This window comes from Leptodactylus fuscus, chromosome 9 (genome assembly GCF_031893055.1).
Source record: "Leptodactylus fuscus isolate aLepFus1 chromosome 9, aLepFus1.hap2, whole genome shotgun sequence".
Lineage (NCBI taxonomy): Eukaryota > Metazoa > Chordata > Amphibia > Anura > Leptodactylidae > Leptodactylus > Leptodactylus fuscus.
This window is the reverse complement of record NC_134273.1, coordinates 83,051,253-83,073,971: the sequence shown is the minus strand read 5'-3', so window position 1 is coordinate 83,073,971 and position 22,719 is coordinate 83,051,253. Positions and strand designations below refer to the sequence as shown.

At 46.6% G+C, this 22,719-nt stretch overlaps 2 protein-coding genes across 6 annotated transcripts in view; both read right to left on the bottom strand.

The window, feature by feature from the left end:
* USP19 (ubiquitin specific peptidase 19) overlaps positions 1-5,230 on the bottom strand; it is a 34,291-nt gene extending 29,061 nt beyond the window's left edge. For 2 of the 3 annotated variants that reach the window (XM_075286522.1, XM_075286523.1), the window contains exon 1: positions 4,984-5,230. The gene's annotated coding sequence lies outside the window, so the exon portion shown is untranslated. The remainder of the gene's footprint in view (positions 1-4,983) is intronic. The other variant, XM_075286524.1, reaches the window with a different exon arrangement.
* A 2,404-nt stretch (positions 5,231-7,634) lies between these two features.
* The window catches only part of LOC142218208 (laminin subunit beta-2-like), a 44,773-nt gene continuing 29,688 nt past the window's right edge, over positions 7,635-22,719 (bottom strand). Inside the window, exons 14-36 of one of the 3 annotated variants that reach the window (XM_075286752.1) lie at positions 21,679-21,814; positions 21,352-21,510; positions 20,871-20,998; positions 20,354-20,474; positions 19,830-20,022; positions 19,302-19,445; positions 18,981-19,212; positions 18,140-18,303; positions 17,630-17,659; positions 16,373-16,432; positions 14,936-15,160; positions 14,436-14,653; positions 13,745-13,841; positions 13,126-13,498; positions 12,626-12,810; positions 11,982-12,223; positions 11,570-11,773; positions 11,236-11,380; positions 10,503-10,710; positions 9,896-10,037; positions 9,138-9,314; positions 8,371-8,530; positions 7,635-8,192 (exon numbers count right to left, since the gene is read on the bottom strand). In XM_075286752.1, the coding sequence (XP_075142853.1) occupies positions 8,056-8,192; positions 8,371-8,530; positions 9,138-9,314; positions 9,896-10,037; positions 10,503-10,710; positions 11,236-11,380; positions 11,570-11,773; positions 11,982-12,223; positions 12,626-12,810; positions 13,126-13,498; positions 13,745-13,841; positions 14,436-14,653; positions 14,936-15,160; positions 16,373-16,432; positions 17,630-17,659; positions 18,140-18,303; positions 18,981-19,212; positions 19,302-19,445; positions 19,830-20,022; positions 20,354-20,474; positions 20,871-20,998; positions 21,352-21,510; positions 21,679-21,814 (3,880 nt within the window). In that variant the 3' untranslated portion in view covers positions 7,635-8,055. The remainder of the gene's footprint in view (positions 8,193-8,370; positions 8,531-9,137; positions 9,315-9,895; positions 10,038-10,502; positions 10,711-11,235; positions 11,381-11,569; positions 11,774-11,981; positions 12,224-12,625; positions 12,811-13,125; positions 13,499-13,744; positions 13,842-14,435; positions 14,654-14,935; positions 15,161-16,372; positions 16,433-17,629; positions 17,660-18,139; positions 18,304-18,980; positions 19,213-19,301; positions 19,446-19,829; positions 20,023-20,353; positions 20,475-20,870; positions 20,999-21,351; positions 21,511-21,678; positions 21,815-22,719) is intronic. The other 2 variants (XM_075286753.1, XM_075286754.1) reach the window with 2 other exon arrangements.

Genomic DNA, 22,719 nt, shown 5'->3' with positions numbered 1-22,719 from the left:
TGCTACAAGGTAAAAAAAACAGTAAAGAGGATACAGTGCTATACTAGTGCTATAGTCCCTTTATTTCAGTATCGGGGTGGGGTCCCATAGGTCACGGTATATCCTACTCACTTTAATTTGGGAATACCAATGCCAATATTTAAGTCAGGGATTCTACCATTAAAATCGAATTTTTTGTCGATCACACCATAGGCCACAAGAAAATGGCCGCTTACTTACGGTGTAAGCGGCCATTTTTCTTATGGCTGCGGGCATGCGCAGTCGGCTCTGCACCAGGGCTGAGGCCTAGAAGTTTGAAGCCACCACTGGAAGACGACGCGAGGAAGACCCGTTCCAGAAGATGGAGGCGGCGCTGGAAAGTTCTCTCGCAGCACTGGGGATGCAGTTTGAGAACACGGCACCGCCCCCAGTGCTGCGAAAGAACTCATTTACATACCAACAAAAACCAGGATTTTTACCAAATGGCGGCGCGTAGAAGACATCTAAAGGTAGGAGAAGAATAGTCTTAAGGCTACGTGTGATCGACAAAAAAATTAGATTTTTATGGTCAAATCCCTTTAAACTAGCATGGCCGCTAAGGGTGGAAGAAAGTACAACATCACGCTATACATGGTATATACATAGTCTACACACATAGGTCTGCAGAGGAGCTGCATACACACATAGGAGGAGTTCTCATTTTATTCTACATGCACAGGAAGATTAAACACTGGTTAAAAAAGTTTACACACCCAGAAATCTAACGTGCACGGACACTACAAATACAAGTGACGCACCCCACGGTCAGCAGGGCACCTGGGCCGGCTGATGGATGCCGTTCACCTCCAGCAAGGAAGCGACGGAGCCCGGTGCGCGGAGCCATCCGTATTAATTTGGCCTCTAATCGCGCCAGGCACAGATGCGGGCAGGATTACCCGGGCACCATCTGTGCTCTGAAATAAGGAAGGAGGACTCAGCTGAAAGCCTCGGCCTGCTGTCTGTGCGCTCAGAGAGAATTCAATTACAGCCACATAATAGGCCGGCTGCACAAAGCGAGTGACATCCAGCCCGAGGAGCGGCGGTGACACCGAGAAGGCGTCTGCTCAGCCGGTTATTCGAGATTACATGGTCTTTGTCTGCAGGAGGAGAGCACGTTGTAAGGGAATATGAGATGCCGGACTACAGGAGGTGACAACCACTAGTGGCAGAGAGCGGGTACTCATGGTGGTTGTCAGCCATAGAAGAGTAAATCTATATTGTCCATACGTCCCTGTCATGAAACAGGAGGCTCAGGATTAGGACACTGGCTTAGGAAACACCTAGTGGATACTTGGAGTCATTCCCTTTAAGGGGGACTCTGCAGATTTGCTTCATGATGACGTGCGGTGACCTGAAATGCTGTAAAACTGCACAACTGATGCACCTGACAGAGACCAGGGCAAAAGGAGAAACAGGGGCAAAAGATCTGCTATGTCTGACCATAAATTACCATGTAGTCGCAGTCCTGTAGGATGACGGGAAGTCTACGGATAGTCCTGTGTAAAAAAATGTAGTCGACTGAGTCCCACAGCAAGAAAACAAATACACAGAAGATTTACAGGGGATGTAAGGAAGGATTGTTCTCTCCTCTAAACTTCAACTTGCTTATGATTAGAGAAGCTTTAACTAAACTTGTGTTCCCTTACTGAGACTTGTCTAGGAAACTCCTCAAAGCCAGCGCCGCGCCAAGAAAACAGCAAGTGTGACACTGAAGAAGATTACTATAAAAAGGAACGGAGAAGAAGGTCTCTGCTATTACTGAACACAGAACTTCAGAGCTGCGCTCACCCCTCACCATTTATCCTGCGCTATAATCCAGTGTCAGAGAAACCAACTACTAACTATTCCCCTTAGTGAGCGCAGCTCTGGAGTATAATACAGGATAAGTAATGTAATGTATGTACACAGTGACTGCACCAGCAGAATAGTGAGCGCAGCTCTGGAGTATAATACAGGATAAGTAAGTAATGTATGTACACAGTGACTGCACCAGCAGAATAGTGAGCGCAGCTCTGGGGTATAATACAGGATAAGTAAGTAATGTATGTACACAGTGACTGCACCAGCAGAATAGTGAGCGCAGCTCTGGGGTATAATACAGGATAAGTAATGTATGTACACAGTGACTGTAGCAGCAGAATAGTGAGCGCAGCTCTGGGGTATAATACAGGATAAGTAATGTAATGTATGTACACAGTGACTGTAGCAGCAGAATAGTGAGCGCAGCTCTGGAGTATAATACAGGATAAGTAATGTAATGTATGTACACAGTGACTGTAGCAGCAGAATAGTGAGCACAGCTCTGCAGTATAATACAGGATAAGTAATGTAATGTATGTACACAGTGACTGTACCAGCAGAATAGTGAGCGCAGCTCTGGAGTATAATCAACTACAAGATAAGGCTCAGTAGCATTTTTTCTTCCTCTTCCATCTAATATCAGGACATCAGGCCATACTCACTATAATGGGATCCATTGAATATCTTATGGTGCTTTTTATTTAACAAAGTCCTGCATGTAATTTGGAACATACTCTGTGAAGGAGGAGTTGATGCAGATGTGATCTTACACTAATGTAGTCATAAGGTGACTCAGTGTTTTATATACACTTATTCTAAATATAAACTGTGTAATAGTGCTCACATATGATTATATAATGCTCTCGCCCAGGCAGAACACTGATAGAACAATCTGTTCTTTAATTGTTTCTGTAATTCAGGGGTCTCCTACTTTATACTTCCAGCAGTCAGGCCTTGCTGCAAGTTGTAGTTTCACAGATTGCAGACAACATGATCAGCAAAAGTAAAAAAGTACAGTAACCAAGTTAGGCTGTGATCACATATCATTATAGTCCAGGGTCAGCAACCTTCGGCTCTCCAGCTGCTGTGAAACTACAACTCCCAGCATGCTCCATTCACTTCCATGGGAGTTCCAAGAACAGCAGAGCCAGTATGCATGCTGGGAGTTGTAGTTTCACAGCAGCTGGAGTGCTGAAGGTTGCCTACCCCTGTTATAGTCCATTGCTCTCATCCATCATAGGATGAGAGCAATGGCCTTGAACAGACGAAAAGTCCTAGACGACTCCATCTGGGTCTCCAACTGTCATTTAAAGGGGCTCTATCATTGGCAAAAGTCATTTTTAGATAAGCACATCCTTGCATGGCCTTTAGAAGGGCTATTCCACACCTACCTTTTGTATGTAAATTGCCTTAGTGATTTTTCAATGAGCAGCACAGGCTGCTGCTGATGACTTCCTGCTCCCACACACAGATAGGAGAGAATAGCAAAGAGGAGGCTGCTGGGAACGTTCTGTGCTGGCTGGAAGCTCATTAGCAGATGGATAAAAAGGGGCTCATTCAGAAACTACTGAGGAAATTTACATACAAAAGATAGGTGTGGAATATCCTAAGGGCTATGCAAGGATGTGCTTAATTAAAAATGACTTTTCCCAAGGATAGAGCCCCTTTAAGGCCGCTGCCCAAAACCTATGAAGGGCAAGAGCAATGATGACGTGTGAACACAGACTACTACTCTACAACTCAAACTGGTCTCCTTCCTAATTGGCTGATACTGACTGTGTACATACTGTATTATACTCCAGAGCTGCACTCACTATTCTGCTGGTACAGTAAGGAATAAATTTGTTGCACACACTATTTGGATTCGTGAAAAGAATAGTGTTTTATTTATCCAAAAATTGTTAACGCCATTGACACATTGCAAAAGAATGCTGATAATGAACTAGATCCGCAATCTTATTTGACGTTTCGGTCCTTAGACCTTCCTCAGAAATTATCTATATGGTGTAGAGGTAGAATTTCAGGCAAAAGCACGGGGTGGGTGCGATCTAGTATGATGGAGCTAGCGTAGCAGGAGGACAGGAGTAATGTCAAGACATTACATCAGCATTCTTTTGCAATGTGTCAATGGCGTTAATTTTTGTATAAATAAAACACTATTCTTTTCACGAATCCAAATAGCGTGTGCAACAAATTTATTCCTTACTGATACTAAGGGGTCGAAGGACCTTTTTTTGTTAGCACCACATAAGACAAAAATAGTGTGCGGTACCACCGATTTTTTCCAGTGCATATATTCTGCTGGTACAGTCACTGTGTACATACATTACATTACTTATCCTGTATTATACTCCAGAGCTGCGCTCACTATTCTGCTGGTACAGTCACTGTGTACATACATTACATTACTTATCCTGTATTATACTCCAGAGCTGCGCTCACTATTCTGCTGGTACAGTCACTGTGTACATACATTACATTACTTATCCTGAATTATACTCCAGAGCTGCGCTCACTATTCTGCTGGTGCAGTCACTGTGTACATACATTACATTACTTATCCTGTATTATACTCCAGAGCTGCGCTCGCTATTCTGCTGGTACAGTCACTGTGTACATACATTACATTACTTATCCTGTATTATACTCCAGAGCTGCGCTCACTATTCTGCTGGTACAGTCACTGTGTACATACATTACATTACTTATCCTGTATTATACTCCAGAGCTGCGCTCACTATTCTGCTGGTGTAGTCACTGTGTACATACATACATTACTTATCCTGTATTATACTCCAGAGCTGCGCTCACTATTCTGCTGGTGCTGTCACTGTGTACATACATTACATTACTTATCCTGTATTATACTCCAGAGCTGCGCTCACTATTCTGCTGGTACAGTCACTGTGTACATACATTACATATCCTGTATAATAACACACTATAATATTGTATATTACACCACACACTGTATATACTTATCCCATAGAGTTGTATACACTGTACTATGTACTACATTATATACGGTACAATACACTATACACCCAGCGCGCTATATACCCAAACAGTCTATCGGCCACCTGTTCGCTCTCGGCCTCCCCAGTAGTCGCCGCCCCCCGCTCCTCACATGCCGGTACTTCTGCCGTTTCCCCGGCGCTGACTCACCCTGAGCTTCCTCCAGTCACCACAGCTGAGCGGCAGTAAGGCCGCAGGAGGCCTCTCCCAGTGACGAGGTCAGTCCGTGCCGCCAGCCCCTGTAGTCGCTCCCCCAGGCCGGCTTGCTGTGGCACCATAGGCCGTGTCCGGGCCGCTTGTTGCCGTGCAGCGCCCCCTCCTCCTCCTCCAGAGCCTGGCAACCATCCGCAGCCCCCGCCGCCCGCACTTCCTGAAGCCGAACACAGTCCTAGCACGTGACCGGGGCTCTCCTGGGGTCATGTGACGCGGAGCAGGGGGAAGGAGGGGGGCGGAGGCTTCGGGTGCCGCGGCACGTGATCCCAAGGCCTTGCCTCCAGAAGGAGCCCGGTGACGTCACCGCTCGAGCGGCTGGTTGCCGGTCACGTGACTGCGCAATTGGCTCCTGTCTGAAGGCTCCTTGGAGAGGGTGAGGAGGAGGAGGAGGAAGGGCCGGAGGTGTAATACAGAGTCCTGCCACTGTCTTGTGGTGTCTCTCAGATCCTCACCTGCCTCAGGGATTTTCTTGTTCTATTCTAAAGGCTGAAACCTGTGTAGGCCTGAGGCTTGTCACAGCTGAGGGTTTGTTACAATGGCGTCCAGCCTAAGCAATGCTCTGTGAGCTGTAAGCCATGTTCTATGGGGTATGGACGGTCTGTATACACTCACCAGGTGATACCTTATACACTATATACTCTTTAAGGAGTATTCCAGTCATGTCACTTAAAGGGGTGTCCCTGCATATCATGTGTGACCACTGTTTTCGGAAACTTTGAGATACCCCCCCCCCCTCCTTAAAAAAAAGGAAGTAAGTCACCCTCACCTTCAAGGAAGCGGTTACCCTATACACATAATGCACCAGTGCCCCCTATGTTATGTGACAGGACTGCAACACAAAGCGCCCAATGCACATATAATATAATATACCCCCATGTGCCGCAGACGCCTCATTCGGGAGGGCCGGTCACCCTATTACTTTGTGGACAATCTTGGAGAGTTTGCAAGTATTCTTCTACCCCAATGCCATGTCCTCTGTTAGTGACGTCCTCCTATGGCGCCTCCTGTCCCCCCGGAGTGTCCTCTGCCCTCCATGTTAATGTTCCCCAGATATATATATGTATATTACATGACTTAATATTACTATTTCCTAATGCCCCACCACTTATATTGATACCCCCCCCCCCCCCCGTGCCCTCTCTAATGTCCCCTGATATTATTATTACTCCAGTGTCCCCTGATGCCCCCCCCTTATATAAATATTCCCCCCATGCCCTCGCTAATGTCCCCTGAGGCCCAATATATTATTTCCCAAATGTCCACCGATGCCCCCTTGTATTGATATTCCGTCCAGTGCCCTTTCTCGTATCCCCTGATATATTACCCCCAATGTCCCCTGATGCCCCCTTATCTCAATATTCCCCCCAGTGCCCTCTCTAATGTCCGCTGATGCCCACTATATTGCCCCCTATGTTCACTAATGCCCTCCCTTAGATAGATATTCCCTCCAGTGCCCCCTGGTATTATTCCCCCCATTGTCCCCTGATGCCCCCATTATATAAATTTTTTCCCCTTAATGTTAAATAAATAAATAAATAAATGATCCTCTGCTGCCGCTGATTCCCCAACACGCACAGCTGCTTCCTCTTCTTCCAGACCAGGCTTGTGGCCTACAAGGGGCCTGGACCACTTTTAGGATGTGAGCGTCCCGGGACAGGAAGTCTGCTGCAGTGGCGTCAATGGGTTCGCCAGGGTTCGGCACCAGGTTGGGGCGCGTCTTGTTCTCAGTTCTACAAACCCGCTGTATTTATATCTAATTCAGCAGAACGAGCTGTATCCCATCCCTGCCCTTATTCACACTATTTTTTCGGGACGTGGACGCCACATGAATCCATTGTGTTTTCTGCATTTGTTAACACCTTGTTATTTTTTCGGACCATCATTTGAAAAAAACAAAACTGTTCTATTTTGGTTCAGAATTTATCAGAATGAAGCCGATGTAAATGTGTTGGGGTCGGTGCACACAGAGTTTCTTGGTGTTGATTTGGAGGCCGAATCCGCCTCAAAATCAGCCTCCAAAAAAAAAAAAGCCCCCCAATAGAGGATATGCTGAAGCCTTGGCACCAATAAACCATCTAACATGCTGTGCCCCGCACTTACACTTCTCCACCCAGGAGGAATGAAGGGTCCCCAGTAGAGTCCTGAATTTTCCTAAATATTCGGCAATAGTCCAGGCACACATGAGCAGTCTTGACGATAATCAGATCACAAAGTGCCCCCTAGTGGTAGCCCCAGGATCAGTAATAATCTGTAGTGTTTCCTTGCAGTGACTGTTCAATTTCCCTATAGCGCCACCACAAGGAAAACAAAAGACAGGACAGGTCAAGAGCTGGTCTTTGTAGCTACTCTCCACTCACTGTCCAATGGCATGCCCTCCTGCCATCACCTTTAAATTTCTAACAGTAACCATAGGATCAGACTACACAGGGTTTGTTTGTTGTCTGTGACCATGGACATGCATTGTCTGCAGAGGAGCTGTAGACACAAAACGATTGGAAATGTATGATTATAATTTCTTATAAAATTGCATTATTTTCAATTTTATAGGCATGGAGACACAAAGGCTTCACAATGACGAAACTCCAATGCAGTTTGCAAGTAACAGAGACACTCAGGTCAGTTTTATTATAAGTTGACCATGCAGCGCTGAACATCAGAAAGTCTTGTGTTGTGATAAGTGGAATAACTGTGACAACTCCAGACGGCACACGGGATGATGAATTAAAGAGGTATTAAAATAATACTAGATCAGGACAAGGTGCTCACACATTACAAAATAGCGCCACACCTGTCTTATAGGTTGTGTCAGGTATTGCAGCTCAGCCCATAGAAGTAACTGCAATGCCACGCACAAGCAAGGACAGTTGTGTCTCTGGTTTTGGAATAAAGCCGCCATGTTTTTGTAATCCCTTTAAGCAGAGGATATTCGTTTAATACCCCTTTAAGTAACATGGTGCTTCACTTAGTAGAACTGTGTCTCGGTGTTTGGTCCTTCATGTCGGAGTTCCTTTATTGACAGGTGTTGTATATCTGGATCTGATGGTTTATGGCTTCAAGGATTGTCTTCATCTTGTCTTCTAGGCCGTCTAGCTGCTTTGCTTTTTCTTGGAGGATGACCTCATTCTTCTCGTATGCCGTCTCCAATTCTGTAATCGGTAAGAGTAATATTAGCCGTGACTATATAATGCTATGCAATAAAATGCACTAAGGTCAGACTTAAAGGTGCACTGTCACTGATCAGCACCGTGCCTGGGCAACTGATAGTAAGTAGGCTTGTGCTATTTAGCGACCTCTAGAGGTAGGTGCAGGTATGACCCCCTTTACCTTGAAGCCTCTTCAGCTTATTCTGTGCGTTCTCCAGGAGGTGCTTGGCTTCATCCCGTAGCTGATCTGCTTTATTCTTCGCGTCCTTTATGTTTTTCGCCTTGTGTTCTACAAAGTTCTGAACAGTTTTGTATCGATCTCCGAGCTGTCCGTCCAGCACCTTAGAAGAAGCGATTATTTAGGTTAGGGTAGGTCATTCATTGAAGAAATGTGGGCATCTGACAACTATCATCTTCTGCTTCACAGGGCATGTGACGTCACGTTCATTGATCGCATGGTCTGTTCGCAGCTCAGACCCATTCAAGTGAATTGGCTGAGCCGTGGACAGCCACAGTGCAATTGTATGGTAAGAGCTGAAGAGGCTGCAGTGCTCGTCCTCTACAAACACAGGGCCTGGGTATCGGATCTTTAAAACCATTCCTAAGAATAGGTTATCAATTATTTAGCTTGGAAGACCCCTTTAAGGCGGCAGAGATGATTAGTTTTCTGTTTCAGATGCGTTGGCACAAAACATAATGGCTGCTAAGGTATATACGGTACACCGTATAAAGGTAAGTATCCCTTGTTGTCTTATCAGCAGTTATGCGGTGTATTCAGATGATCTGTCCTTGTAATATAGAGAAGGTGTGGGTTTCACCATCACCTAGTCATGGAGTGAGGTTACGATGCAGTGAACCCCTTTGATGATGGCCGTACTCTAACAGATTATATATACAGGGACTTTCTTCATGACACCACCCTTGTCACCGTAATAGTTTCCTCCGTACCTTCTTTGCGTCATTGGCTTTATCCAGGGCTGCGCTGGCTGATTCCTCTGCTCGCGTTGCGGCCAGGCTATTCCCAGCTCGCTTTACTTTGAGCGCATCGATTTGTTTATCCAGGTGGCCGACTCGATCCATGGCATCATTCAGGCGAACCTCGGCGTTAGACGTTTCTGACTGGATCTGTGGTGTAAAAATATGGAGATGACGACAAGGTGACATGTAGACGACCGTCTGCGTAGTCAGTGCGCTAGCCGTGTTTTTCACAGCTGGCATGCTAACCCATTCGTTTCTATGTGTATTTTCATAGTCCGGTATATGGGGCCTTGAGCAAAGTTCAGGACAGGTCCTATTCGTGGGCCGTTGTCACTGTATGGGCTCGCGGAAGCACAAGCAGCAAACAGATGACATCCGTGTACCATCAGTGCTGTTCAATCGCGGCCCAGTGACACGCACGCGGTTGTGTGGGTATCGCCTAACGCCCTAATAACCTACAGGTAGTAGAGTAAGGAACAGAGGAGGCGAAGTAACACATGACTGCAGGATCAGACTACGCAGAGTTTGTAGTCTGTTACCATACAGACACATAGGCCTGCACAGGAGCTGTATACACAATACGGTAGGAGACTATATGATATTTTGCAGAAATAATAACGGTTGCACATATCCTTTGGGTGTATTAGGTTATATATTAATATGTGCGCTGATTTCCTTCTAACCCACCACCTTTAGCAGCATTCCTCGGTCACAGGTCCTAGTCTTACCGCTGTTAGCTTAGTCTCCGTGTCTAATATGTCCTCATTGGCACTTTGGATGGCGCCCTCTGCTGCATTCTGGGCTCTTTTGGCATCTTCCAAAGCTTTCTTTACAGATTCTGCTGCGTTCTTTACGTTATCAGCACGGTTCCTGAAAAAAATTAAATAAAATGGAGTGCTATACTTAAAGGGCGATTCCACTAAAGTGATATTTTCCACTAAAAGTTTGGCCATCTATATAAAAGCTTCATCCAGGTGGTCAGCGCCTAGAAACACCACTAGGAACTGAATGGAATGGATATGGGATTAATACGGTTATTGATCACGATGGGTTTGTGTTAATCTTTCTGTAGTGAGCTCCCTCTAGTGGCACCTGCAGGCAGATGCTATTATTGTGTGATGCTGCAGTATAGATTTTCAGAAAATTCTTTTTGGTCTGTTCTGACTTGTCATCCCAATCTTTTCCATCTTTTGTAGTCTGATCATGAGAGTAGCTAAGTGTCATCAGCTATCATTTTGTCACAGAGTCCCTCGGGCTTCATAGACATGCATAGTCCCTGCTTCCTCCTCTCTTTGGCCCCTCCTAATGATACATAGCAGAAGACATGAAGCTTACTTTGCTCTCTTGGCCTCATTCAGCAGTTGCTCAGCTCTGCGGACATCGGCAGCCGTGTGGTCCAAGATGGTGTCCACGTTGGAAAGGGCGCTCACTCGGTCTTTGATCTCTTCTGCGAGACGTTGTATCTGTTGTGGAGTCGCAGGAATGGACAGGTCAAGGACCCGGCTTGCCAATGTCTCTATGCTGTCTGGGTCTGCTCCTTCCTCTGGCAATAAAAAACAGAGCATGTTAAAGGGATTTTCAGGACTATGATATTGATGACTTATCATTAGGAAGGTTGTCCTATTAGGTCACGGCCCCGGTCAATCAGACAATGGGCTATCTCTACTTTCTCTATTCAGGTCATTGATTGCATGATCAATCTGCACCTTCAAATGAATGGGGATGAGCTGCAATACCAAACTCAGCCACTATACAGTGTAAGGCGCTGTGCTTGATAACCAGTTAAAGGGGTTGTCTATTTGACCTTACTTGCTTCAGGGGGTTTTAGATGGGAGCCCTAGGGGTTCTGAGTTGGTTCTGATTCTGGGTCATTTGATTGCGTTCCTACGCCTCCTCCCTCTTCTCCCTTTTTCACCACTAGTTACCTGGGGGATGTCTTTACTATAATCTGCCAACCCCCATAGTATAGGTGAAGGCTGAGCGACCTGGGGGCCGGGGTCAGAACCTTCATCGTCAGGTTGTCCAAAAACACTAGACCATAAACTTAAGCCTCTGATGTGTCACTTACGATTCAGGAAGTCTTTGATCTGCTGGATGAGCTGCTGCAGTTCTTTATTGGATTGCTCTACCCTTCCCTTGGTCTCACTGGCTCTCTCCAGTGTCGCCTGCGCCCTCTGTTTAGCTCGGTCTGCATTCGCCTTCGCCTCTGCCACCTGCATTGTGCATAAAGGTATAAAAAAAATAGCTTTTGGTGCGTTGTAAATACTTATATTCACTACAAAATAGCAGCTCTGCAGCATCTTTACTGCTAGCTTTACATTATGCTGTTCCTCTGTTGTTCTTCCTGGACATGTACAGTACATTACGTTGTTCTACACCGTGTGATGTTTGCTGTTTTATACCTTTCGGAACAGGACGTCGACCTCTCCTAGCGCCCTCTGCAGCTCCTCCTCTGCGTGCTTGGCCCGATCCAGCGCATTATCAGCAGTAGCCACGGCGCCATTACAGCTCAGTCCGCCACAGTGCCTTTTGCCTTCATCGTCGCGGCATCCAGCACCCCCACAGGGGCTCTCTGTGCAGGGAACATCCCCAGGGGCCCCACAAACCTATGAAATATTAAGATTATCATGAGTCCCTTGTAGTGTCCTATGTCATCTTATATAGGAAATTCCACCTAAACAGATTTTTTGCAGCAGTTTTCTTTGTGGCTAAAGGGGCCGAACCATTTTATGGACCTCCCCTTCACCCTATGACCTGGTCGACCATATGTAAAGAAAATATATCTAGAAATGTTCTACATATTCAGAGTCGGACCTTCTCGTTGATGTTCTTCAGGTCTAACGTGTCCGCTTTCGCTTTCACATCATTCAGCGCCCGCCGGTTTGCTGCGTTCTTCCTGTTGAAGTCGTCTCGCTTGTGAGCGATGAGCTGCTCCGTTTTGTCCCTGGTTTTGGCGGAATCGCTGACGGGGCTGGGGACGGTGATCACAGAGGCGTTTACGAGCTGCTCGGCCCCTCTGGACTGCGCATAGGACTGGTGGATACTGTCATACGCCCCTGTATCAAAATATTACATTTCGTTGTTTTAGTGACACTCTCACTCTCGCAACATTTTTAGTACCCATTAGTTATAGCAACCCAAAGTTGTCACTTTGCTTTCCAAAGACCCTCCCTGACTCCCTAATGCACTGTCTTTGTAGGTGTCAGTTTATACTGTAGTTTGGGCATTCTATTCATGGACTAGGAATATCAGCATCTACATCAGCAGGTCAATATACAAGAATGCTGAATATGTGGCTGCAAAATATGGAATAGAATAAGAATACAAGGGGCCTGTCCTCGTCCTAAGAAGCAAATTAGGATTGCATGGGAGTGAGAGACATCTCCTGGGGTTAATGTGCTCAATTCTAAACCTCCACCTTCCGTGTCTGGAAGAAACATGGGCTTTCTATAAGTTACCTAAAAAGTTGGAGTTCTTCAGCACTTCCAGCTGATGTTCCCTCTCCTTGGCAGTCGCATTTAGGCTCCGAACCTCTCTTTCCAGATCCGCCAGGTCATGGTTGGCATCAAAGTTTTCGTCCTGGACGCTGGTCAGTTCTCCCTCCAGTTGTGTGAGGGTCTCGGTCGATTCATTAATTTTATTCCTAAGTGAAAAAAAGAAGGTGTCCACTAGGTGGTGCAAAAGAGAAAGTGAGTTCATTTGCATATCCCTTTCCCAGGGGGCATTGCCTGATCTGTCTCTCCATAAGGAGAAGCGGTACATGCCGCGACCTACTGTAAAATGTGTCCTCAAAAACTAGTGACATCATGGGCCTCAACTAACTGAACCAGTTGTCCCTCCGTCTACTGGGGTGGCACAAGTGTGGGGGCGACTACCATTGGATTCCCTAGGCCAGTATTTGGTGATGTTGGCATATCCCAGGCACATACAAAATGAAGCTAGGAATTATGTTACTGACCGTATCTCGTCCATAATCTTCATCAGGTTGGTCACTGACTCCACCGTGGCGTTGCGGGCCTTTACGATTTTGCGTGCCCTGGCGAGTTTCTCTTCGATTTCCTTAAAGTTCTTCTTGTAGGATCCGGCTACGCCAGACAGATGGATATCCTTGGCTCTACGTACCAAGTCCCGGCTGTGGGTTGCTAAGTCCTGGACGATACGATCCCAGTCCCCGAAGCATTCGTGACAGGGCTGGCAGTCGGGGAACTGTCCGGCAAACCCGCGGGCGCACTGATCACAGCGCACTCCTGAGACACCTTGACGACAGGTGCAGTGACCGGTGGCACGGTTACATTGCGGTGACTGAATGCCTCGACGGTCGCAGTCGCAAGCTGTCAAAGTAAATATGGTAGACAGATTGGACAACAGTCAGAGATAGGGGTTGTTTGGGATTAGAAGATCATGGCCACTTCAGCGCCACAGATGTCCATGGGTAGTGTCTGGTATAGGCTGCTGAGCTGTAATACTACAAACAACCACTGGACAGGTATGGCGCTGTTTTTGGAAGAAAGTGGCCAAAAAGCTTACAATGTAAAGAAATTGGAAAGTAATAGAAAAGGGGGGAACAGAAGACAGACCTCTGCACTGAACGCTTGGGTTCCCCCAGTAATTCTCCTGACATTCGGTACATCTGGCGCCGCCAAATCCTGGTCTGCATTGACATCGTCCAGTGAACTAAGGAGGAGATATAGATAAGAAAACAATAGGAAGCTTCAGAATACTTATGTACCTGGACCGATACTTAAAGACTTTTTCCAGGTTTAATAATTGATGACCTATCATTAGGATCTGTTATCAATTGAAGATCGGCGGGAGTCCAATGTCTTTGATGAGACCATAGAGTTCAAGCCTTTTCAGTACTCACAAAACACAGCGCCATACATTGCATAGTGGCAGTACTTGGGACTGCAACTCAGCTCATTCTCTTGCATGAGGCTTGGCTGTGAACAGGCCATGTGATTGTTGGACGTTACATGGCCTGTGAAGCGCAAGTGAACCCCCACTGATCTTCAGTTGAGGACCTACCCCAAGGATAGGTCATCAATTATTAAGTCTGGAAAACCCCTTTGAAAATGTCCACTCATATCTCCTGACATTCCCCATAATATTGCAATCCTAGAGCATCTTTTCCTATAACTTTGCATCATGTCGTCCCTCGATATTCGTGTGACTATTATGGCATTATTGGGGCACCCTGACGTGGGACCTGTATGGGACGGTTATAAGACCCCTGTGTCTACTCCTCTTGGCGCTGTGTTAGTGACTCACCTCATTACAACTTAAGCTGAACGAGTTGTGGGGGTCACAGTTGCAGGGGACGCACCCCTTTCCACTTGCCAGGTTCCAAAAGTTGGGGCCACAACGGTCGCAGCTTTGACCCTTGACGTTCGGAAGGCACTGGCACTGCCCGCTTGTTCTTTCACATGTGCACTCGTCCCTGGTGGTGCACTGGCTGCGGACTGTGCCCAGGTAGTTACAGACACACTCTGTAACAGATGAGAGGGACGGTAAGTGAGTCTGGATTATATAATATATCCTTATAGAGGTTTTCTGATACAGAGCTCCAGATCTCCTTCACAGACATAGTGTACATGTTACAAGTCTGTCTACCTGCTGCCACCACTAGGAGGAGCTCGGGAGCTTACTGTAGACTGCTCATTCATTGAATGCAATAATAATACAGTATATAGTAAGCTCCTGAGCTCCCCCTAGTGGTGCCTGCAGGCAACAGTAATTATAATTTTTTTGCCTTAAACATTGCTGCTCACTTTTACAGTTGCGTCTTGAGGCGTCGCCATAATAGCCCACCCGACATTGCTCGCAGAACCGTCCTTCTGTATTATACTTGCACTTGAGGCATTGTCCACTGCGACGGTCACAGGACCCGACATCTGTCATGTCAATGTTGTTGTTGCACTGGCAGGGAAGGCACCGTCCTCCAACCTGGAAGGGATTTCCATAGAAGCCAGGAGCGCACTCCTCACATCGAGAACCTGCGGATGACATCTCCATGTTACTGACAGCACGGAGGTAAGGGTTAAACGAAGCCAGTTACCCAGACCTTGAACTAGTCCCATGTTGTAATATGGCGTGTGTCACCATATTGCGGCACATCCCTGACTCCAGCAAGGTAGCATTTGTCAAGTTTACCTCTCAGTCTTACCCCACTAAGATTGACCAGGTGCCACCAGAACCCAGCAGATAGATAGGTTATAGTCACCGGGATCAAACAGCACCCTTGTGAATCACTGCCTCTGTTGTCAAAATATTGTTGTCAAAATTAGCTCTTTGGATCAATGAGGGCGTCACCATTGCTCTAGACACTTAAGTGGCAACACCCTCATTGCTCCAAAGAGCTCATTTGCAAAAAAAGAAGGCAATATCTCGACAACAGAAGCCGTGATTCACAAGTGTAAACCGCATTCGATTCAGGCGACCCTAACCTATGTATCTGCACGGTTCTGGGGCACACTCCCTTTAAGGGTGAGACCCTATTTCCAGTACGTTATTGGGGGGAGGGCACCATTTATTTTTCATCTTCTTGCATTAACTAGAATTGTCCTTTGTAATTCCGCCCCCGTTTTTTGGCAATAATCTAGTTACAGTGATATGAGGGATACAGGGTCAAACCTCACCCCTTGAACATTCCTAAAATATATTTTGCCACCAAGTGTTTGCATTTTGTAACCATGGCCGGCCAGCATCGTGTTTTCTCCTTGGGTGGCCATGAGACCTAAATGGACATAACCCAGTGAGTCAGTGTACGCCACTGCAGATGGGATCCTTGTCTAGGCTAGTATAGGTCTTTGGACTCTAAACCCCAAATTCTCTCCTGTACCCGCTTTATGCCTCCTAAGGTCCTGATCCTAGAGCAGCATCATGCTATATGTCACCATGTCCCAGCAGGGCGCCATGTCTGGCAATACGTCCAATTGCGGGGGCATGGCTAGTTGGCAGCTAAGACCTTAACCCCTGGGCCTAATATATGTTACTATGCCTCGCACTATGTGCCCCTCTCTGCATCCATGTTGTATCATCGGACCTATCACATTAGACATATTTATTTTGCAACGCATTTTAGTGACTCCGTCCTGTATAAATGACCATGTAACACCATAAACAGCATTGAGGGTAGTGACAGTGACAACAATCCAAATCCTGATAATATCAGATGACGGTCATGCCCCGGACCCTGGTATATGTACCTCTTATGGTCCACGGCACCTGTCTGCACATTGGCTTTATCTGGCAGCGTTTGGATCCTGCTGTACCAGAGATAAAATCAGGTCTCTATAGGTCAGGTAGTGGAGAGGTTATGATCTAGCTGGACGTGTGCGCTTGTAGGACAGCCAAATATGGATTGTGGACATGTAATGGGTGAGAATTGTGTAGGCCTCAGCCACATGTGATCCGTAGTGCGAGTCGTTCGGCCAGGTGCGACTGGTGGGAATATAATTAGAGGAATTCTTCTTCCTCGGGCCCAAGAATTAGCAAAGATGCAACAGCCATGTGTAGCTGGTATACCGCTATATGTCACAGGGCCACTCAGGCTCCTTATAAATGTATAATCCTTGTTCTGCCTCCCCCTGCTAGCAGAAGGGAAGGGACTGACCATTGCTTGGCCCCTCTCTCCTATGGCTCTTACTTAAAGGGGCCAATCGCCACTGCATTGACAGGGCTTGACTTGGGACCCCATTTTCTGAAAACAGTAGAGTACCAGTAGTCCGACCCCCCCATTGAACACATGTCTTTGTTGTAGTACAGCCCCTTTAAAGGGGTTTTTCCAACCCCAGCAGTCATTTTAGAGTGATGACCCAGCCACACGATAGGTCATCTGATTGGTGAAGGTTCAGCACCGAGACCCTGCACCGACCAGCAGATATAGCGAGGCCAAAAGTAGCTCCGCCCAGAGGCAGTCAGATTGGCTGATCGGGGGCGGACCGCCACTGGTCGGATACCCTTGACCAATTCTGTAGGTGGCCGTACACATTCATGTTGACCAATCCTGAGCCACCTTAGTATTTTAGGTCACTATTAAGGGAAAACCGCAGTGATTGAGTATTTGTGAGGTGAGATGGAAAAGCTTTAGTACGGCAAATATTCCACAATGATTACAATTTAGTGTGACGGACAAGTCCATATAAAGAAGCAGATTGTGTTATACCAAGCCAGTGTGTGCCAACCATGGCGTATACGGAGCCTAGACGAGCGGCCTAGCGCTACACACCACCGTGCGAACCCCGTTACATCTTCTAGTAGAAGTCTCGTGCTAATACATGACCCTAAACTGATCAGAACATATTTCCAGTGGTCGGCAGATCTAATGGAGCCCCTAACATAGATCCTATGCAGGTGCCCAATCTATTAGGTGTGCTTGTAACGGGGACCATTGTCTCCCCAGCCGGAGTGAAGGGAAGCCATGCATTGGGGTGGGTGACAAGGCAGGGAAGTCATTTACTCACGCCGGGCCCCTCCTGACCTCTTTACCAGTCCTGAGAAGAGAAATCATAAAAAATACTGCACAGTATGTCCATAAACGATACCTCCCATAGCGCACACTCTCTGGGACTGAGAGAAAGCTTGTATCCAACATACACACAACAGATGTAGATAGATATACACAGATGATATATACCTATACATACTGTACTGGATTTACAGATTAGGAGCCTGGCGCCGTAGTCCCGGACAGTATGTAGAGCCCTCTATAGCGTTCTCTTTGTCCTTCCCTGATCTTCAACCGTTTATAAAGTAGGATATATAAATAATACTGCCATATAGTGTCCATGTAATACTGCCATGGGAAGATGGGGGTATTTTACAGTGCAGCGCCGGGAACAGTCTGAGCCCAGCACTTGGCTATCTCTGCCATTGGATCTAATGGAACGGGGGCACACATGGGTTACCGTATGTAGTGCACCTTTCATATATCATCTATGGAGCCTGCCAGTTATCACCTGCCCTGGACTCACCTGTATAGCCTTGGTTACAGTTACAGATGACCTGTCGTGACCGAGGGTCTTGATGACAGGACACAGCAAAGTGTCTCCCGCTATTGGGACCCTCAGGACAAGGACATGGACGGCAGTGATCACCGGATCCTAGCACCGGATTTCCAAAGAATCCACCTAAACACCTGCACGGAAAGCGACACAAAGATCATTCCGGGTTATCTCAGGCCCGTCGGCTTTAGTAAATACTTGTATTTGCCATTAAATAACAATTTTTGGACACATTTTCTCAAAACTCTGTGTTGTGCCTCTATTATTCCTCCTGGAACTGTATGGGAAACATTGACAACGGGACGTTACTGTTCCTCTTGTCAACATAGTGGGCGCCGACAACGTCTGAGATTGTCAGTACTGATTGGACAGGGGCGATCAATTGATCAGTAAATTTCCAGGAGGCACAGCAGAGGAACAGCACAATGTAGATTTTAAGAAAATATGGCCAATGCAAGTATGCAGAGTAAACAGGTCCAATAATCTAATTATATTATGTCTTACAGTTCTTGTCAGTAGAGGGCGGTATTCTAATTGTGCTGATAAACCTGCTCCAAAAGTCCCAGCACATTAAAGGGGTTGTCCAGTATTAGAAAAACATGGCTGATTTCTTCCAAAAACAGCACCACACCTGTCCACAGGTTCCATGCGGTAATGCAACTCCATCACATTGACTTCAATAAAGATGCAATACCATATGCGACCTGTGAACAGGTGTGGCGCTGTTTCTGGAACACAGCGGGTTTGTTTTTCTAACCCTAGACAATTTATAGTATTAACAACTCTATAGAATACAGTCCAGTGAGATCACCTCTCGCATCGGTCTCCGGTGGTGCTATCCCGACACTGCAGGCAGGCCCCCGTCTTCTGGTCGCACTCCTCCGAATGGCCGTTACATTGGCATTTCCTGCAGTTAGGGAAGCCCCAGTGTCCTGGTTGGCATCGGTCACACTTGGGTCCATAGGCACCAGTCCGACAAGGGCACTGCCCGTTATACTGGTCACAGAAGTTGTGGCTGGAGCCCTCCAGATTACAGTCGCAGCCTGCAGCATATTACACATGTGACTTACATGTAACATTCAGCACACGTATGTAGCAGAACGTTGCATGTCAATCAACTAGGGGTGCTTACTTTTGCAGCCGCCTGGTCCGAATCCATAAGTCCCTGGGGAGCAGCGGTCACAGCGACGTCCAATGACATTGGGTTTACACCGACACTGTCCACCGTTGGGGTCACATTCTGAGCTCAGCGATCCTTGAGGGTCACAGTTGCAGGCTGGAGAAGGTCATTGAGATTATTCAGTAAGGGGGTTGTACAGGATTAGAAAAAAACATGGCTGCCTGCTTCCTGAAACAGCACCACACCTGTCCATGGGTTGTGTCTGGTATTGCAGCTCAGCTCCATTAAAGTAAATGTAGCTGACTTGTAATATCACTTTCAACCTGTACACAGGTGTGGCACTGTTTTTGGATGTAAGCGGTGTTTTCCTGACCCTGGACCACCTTGGTTTCCGGTCATGCAACTGTTGAATTAGGAGCGTTAATAGCACAGCTATGGCCACTTTCTTTATTCTACCACTAGGGGGCGCTGACGGTTTAAGAGCAAATTTGCTGCTGCAAATAAAAGTCAGGGTTTTTTTTAACCTATTTCATAACTCACCCAGGGCGCCATCGTGAAGAACGGCCGACATGCTGGTGATCAGTTTGGAGCAAACCTCATTGGTTGGTGATTTTAGGACGTTACCGACATTGCTGTGGCAACGGAACCGCTCGAAAGCATCCTTTCGTTGAATGGAAGCCGGGTCTCCCCCGATAAACATCTCCAGAGATGAGTAACGTGGAACAAGAACCAACTGGGGGCAGAAATGGAAAAAACTGTCAGACCCAAGGGTGTAGGTAAAGTAGGGGGCGCCATAGTGGAGATCAAAATAGGCCCCTCTCATGGTGCTGGGATTTGCCACCCAAAACAGAAGCGTCTGGAGGTTTTTCTCCCCCTCCAGGTCCTTTCTATGGCTCCACTCTCATTGATACTAACAATGGTTCTTCAGGGGAGGGGCTAGTAAAGGGAAAGAACCAATCGGGACTCTCCAAACGCCCCATAGGAGCCGCATGGTTTACCTTTATAAGATATACAGCCTTGTTCTCTGTATAGAAAGCTTTAGGTACACCTCCAGTGATACTCACAGAGTCGATCAGTATATTGGCTCCTTGGACTCTCTCCCGGGTGCTGTATCTGGTGAATTCAAGGCGAATGGTGTAGCTGACCCCTCGCTCCAGGCAGATCGGCTGAGGCAAAACAACATGTCTGCAAAAAATATCAAAATCAAGGAAGAGCCGAACAAAAACCTATATCTGTATTGGGCGGGAGAAGTGGGTGTAGATATCTTTAGTCTGCTATTAGTATAGGGGCTCACATGAATGAGACTGAGCTGCGATTGGGCCATGTGACTGATGAATGTGACATCACATGACCTGTGAAGCGGAAGCAGCGCTCAAGGGAGCATCCATACAGCTGGTTCACAGGGGTCCCTGGTGTTGGACCCCTACAAGTATTCAATTGATGACTTATCCAAAAACAGTGCAACACCTGTTCACAGGTTGCCTGTGCTGCAATACCAAACACAGCCTGTGGACAGATGTGGCACAGTTTCTGAAATGAGCACTTTTTTTATGTTACTCTGCAGGACTCCTTTATACTCACCTGTTACTAGTGGGAAGAGATGTCGTCATCAGGTCGTCGGAGGGGATGGTGTTACCGCAGGTACTGCTGGATGGAATAGGACCCGGTCTAATAATGGAGATCTTCACCTGCTGCCACCTCTCAGGAAGCTGCCCATAGATCAGTAAAGGTAGATACTATGAGAACCCTCCCATGACATGCTGACCATATACAGCAACACTATATAGACTTTGCAGGTTTGATTGGCTGTAGCAATGAATTCAGGGGGTTGCAGTCATAACCGGGCCCTCCTGTGTAAGGGGGGCCCTCTGCCACATCAGCAGTAAGCAGAATTATTATGGCATGTAACGTTATTGATAGGATTGATAGCAATCTTATATCAGGGTCAGGAGTGTAACAAGAGGGAATGTAGATGTAGCCATCTTACCCAGGCCCTGGAACCCTTGGGGACAATAACCCTTCTGCTCCAATATATTATATTGCATATATCGGAATATATTACCTTTGGCTCATAACGGAGTATTGCCTCGTACTCCATAGAGTAGGGGATATTGCTGATTTGAAATTCCAGGACGCCACCCTCAGGAACCAGAGCAAATCCTGGGCCAGTCCACGTAGTGGGGCGGCCCACTGGACGTTCACGTTCATATACTGAGCAGCCCTTTGGAGGAGAGAGCGAGTACAGTTATGGTAACAAACCGTGGTCTGCAGCTGTGATAAAAGGGACTACAACTCCCAGTATGGGATTAGGCCATGCTGGGAGTTGTAGTTTTACATGAGCTCAGAGCCACAGGTTGCAGGTCACATGTCACTTGCTGGCAGGACTCACCTGTCGCAATAGAGCCGATTCCGCCTCATAAGTGTAGTGGTCCAAGTCAATTCGATAATACCCAGATTTGACCAGGTTGCACTGTCTGGCCACCATGTTGTTTCTGCAGCGACATTGGCCGGTCTCAGCCGCACAGCTAAGGATAAGATCAGATCGGGTTACAAAATCTGCCCCATATAAAAACTGTGTTTGTGTCCCTATGACAAAACTTCTTGTGCGCTGGTAGTAGTCCTATCATAGGGACACCACACCTGTGGTAGAAAGTAAAAGCTGGACATTATGATGACTGTGGTAGAAAGTAAAAGCTGGACGTTATGATGTCTGTGGTAGAAAGTAAAAGCTGGACGTTATGATGTCTGTGGTAGAAAGTAAAAGCTGGACGTTATGATGTCTGGTAGAAAGTAAAAGCTGGACGTTGTGATGTCTGTGGTAGAAAGTAAAAGCTGGACGTTGTGATGTCTGTGGTAGAAAGTAAAAGCTGGACGTTATGATGTCTGTGGTAGAAAGTAAAAGCTGGACGTTATGATGTCTGGTAGAAAGTAAAAGCTGGACGTTGTGATGTCTGTGGTAGAAAGTAAAAGCTGGACGTTGTGATGTCTGTGGTAGAAAGTAAAAGCTGGACGTTATGATGTCTGTGGTAGAAAGTAAAAGCTGGACGTTATGATGTACTTGGACACCCCGTGCCCTATAATGATCTGCCAATGTACAGGACAGTAAGTGTTGTCATTGGGGCAAAAGTTCTTCTTGAAAATACTATTAATATAAAAACTGAATATTATGGGATTGTTTAGACTTGTGAGATTTATTACATGACCTCAGACGAGATTTACTATAAATGTGCTGAGAAAAGAGGAGTTTTATTAGAACAGTGGAAATAACATGAAGTTTTTCCAGTGCAGTGGAAATCACCGCCCTGATGTAAAAATAGACGCGACACTTTATACTTCTAATATTTATACTAGGACTTAGGGGGCGGTTTATCTAGAACATTACACTGGCCATAAGATGACGGGTGTGTAACCCCCATGGACAGCCTTACAT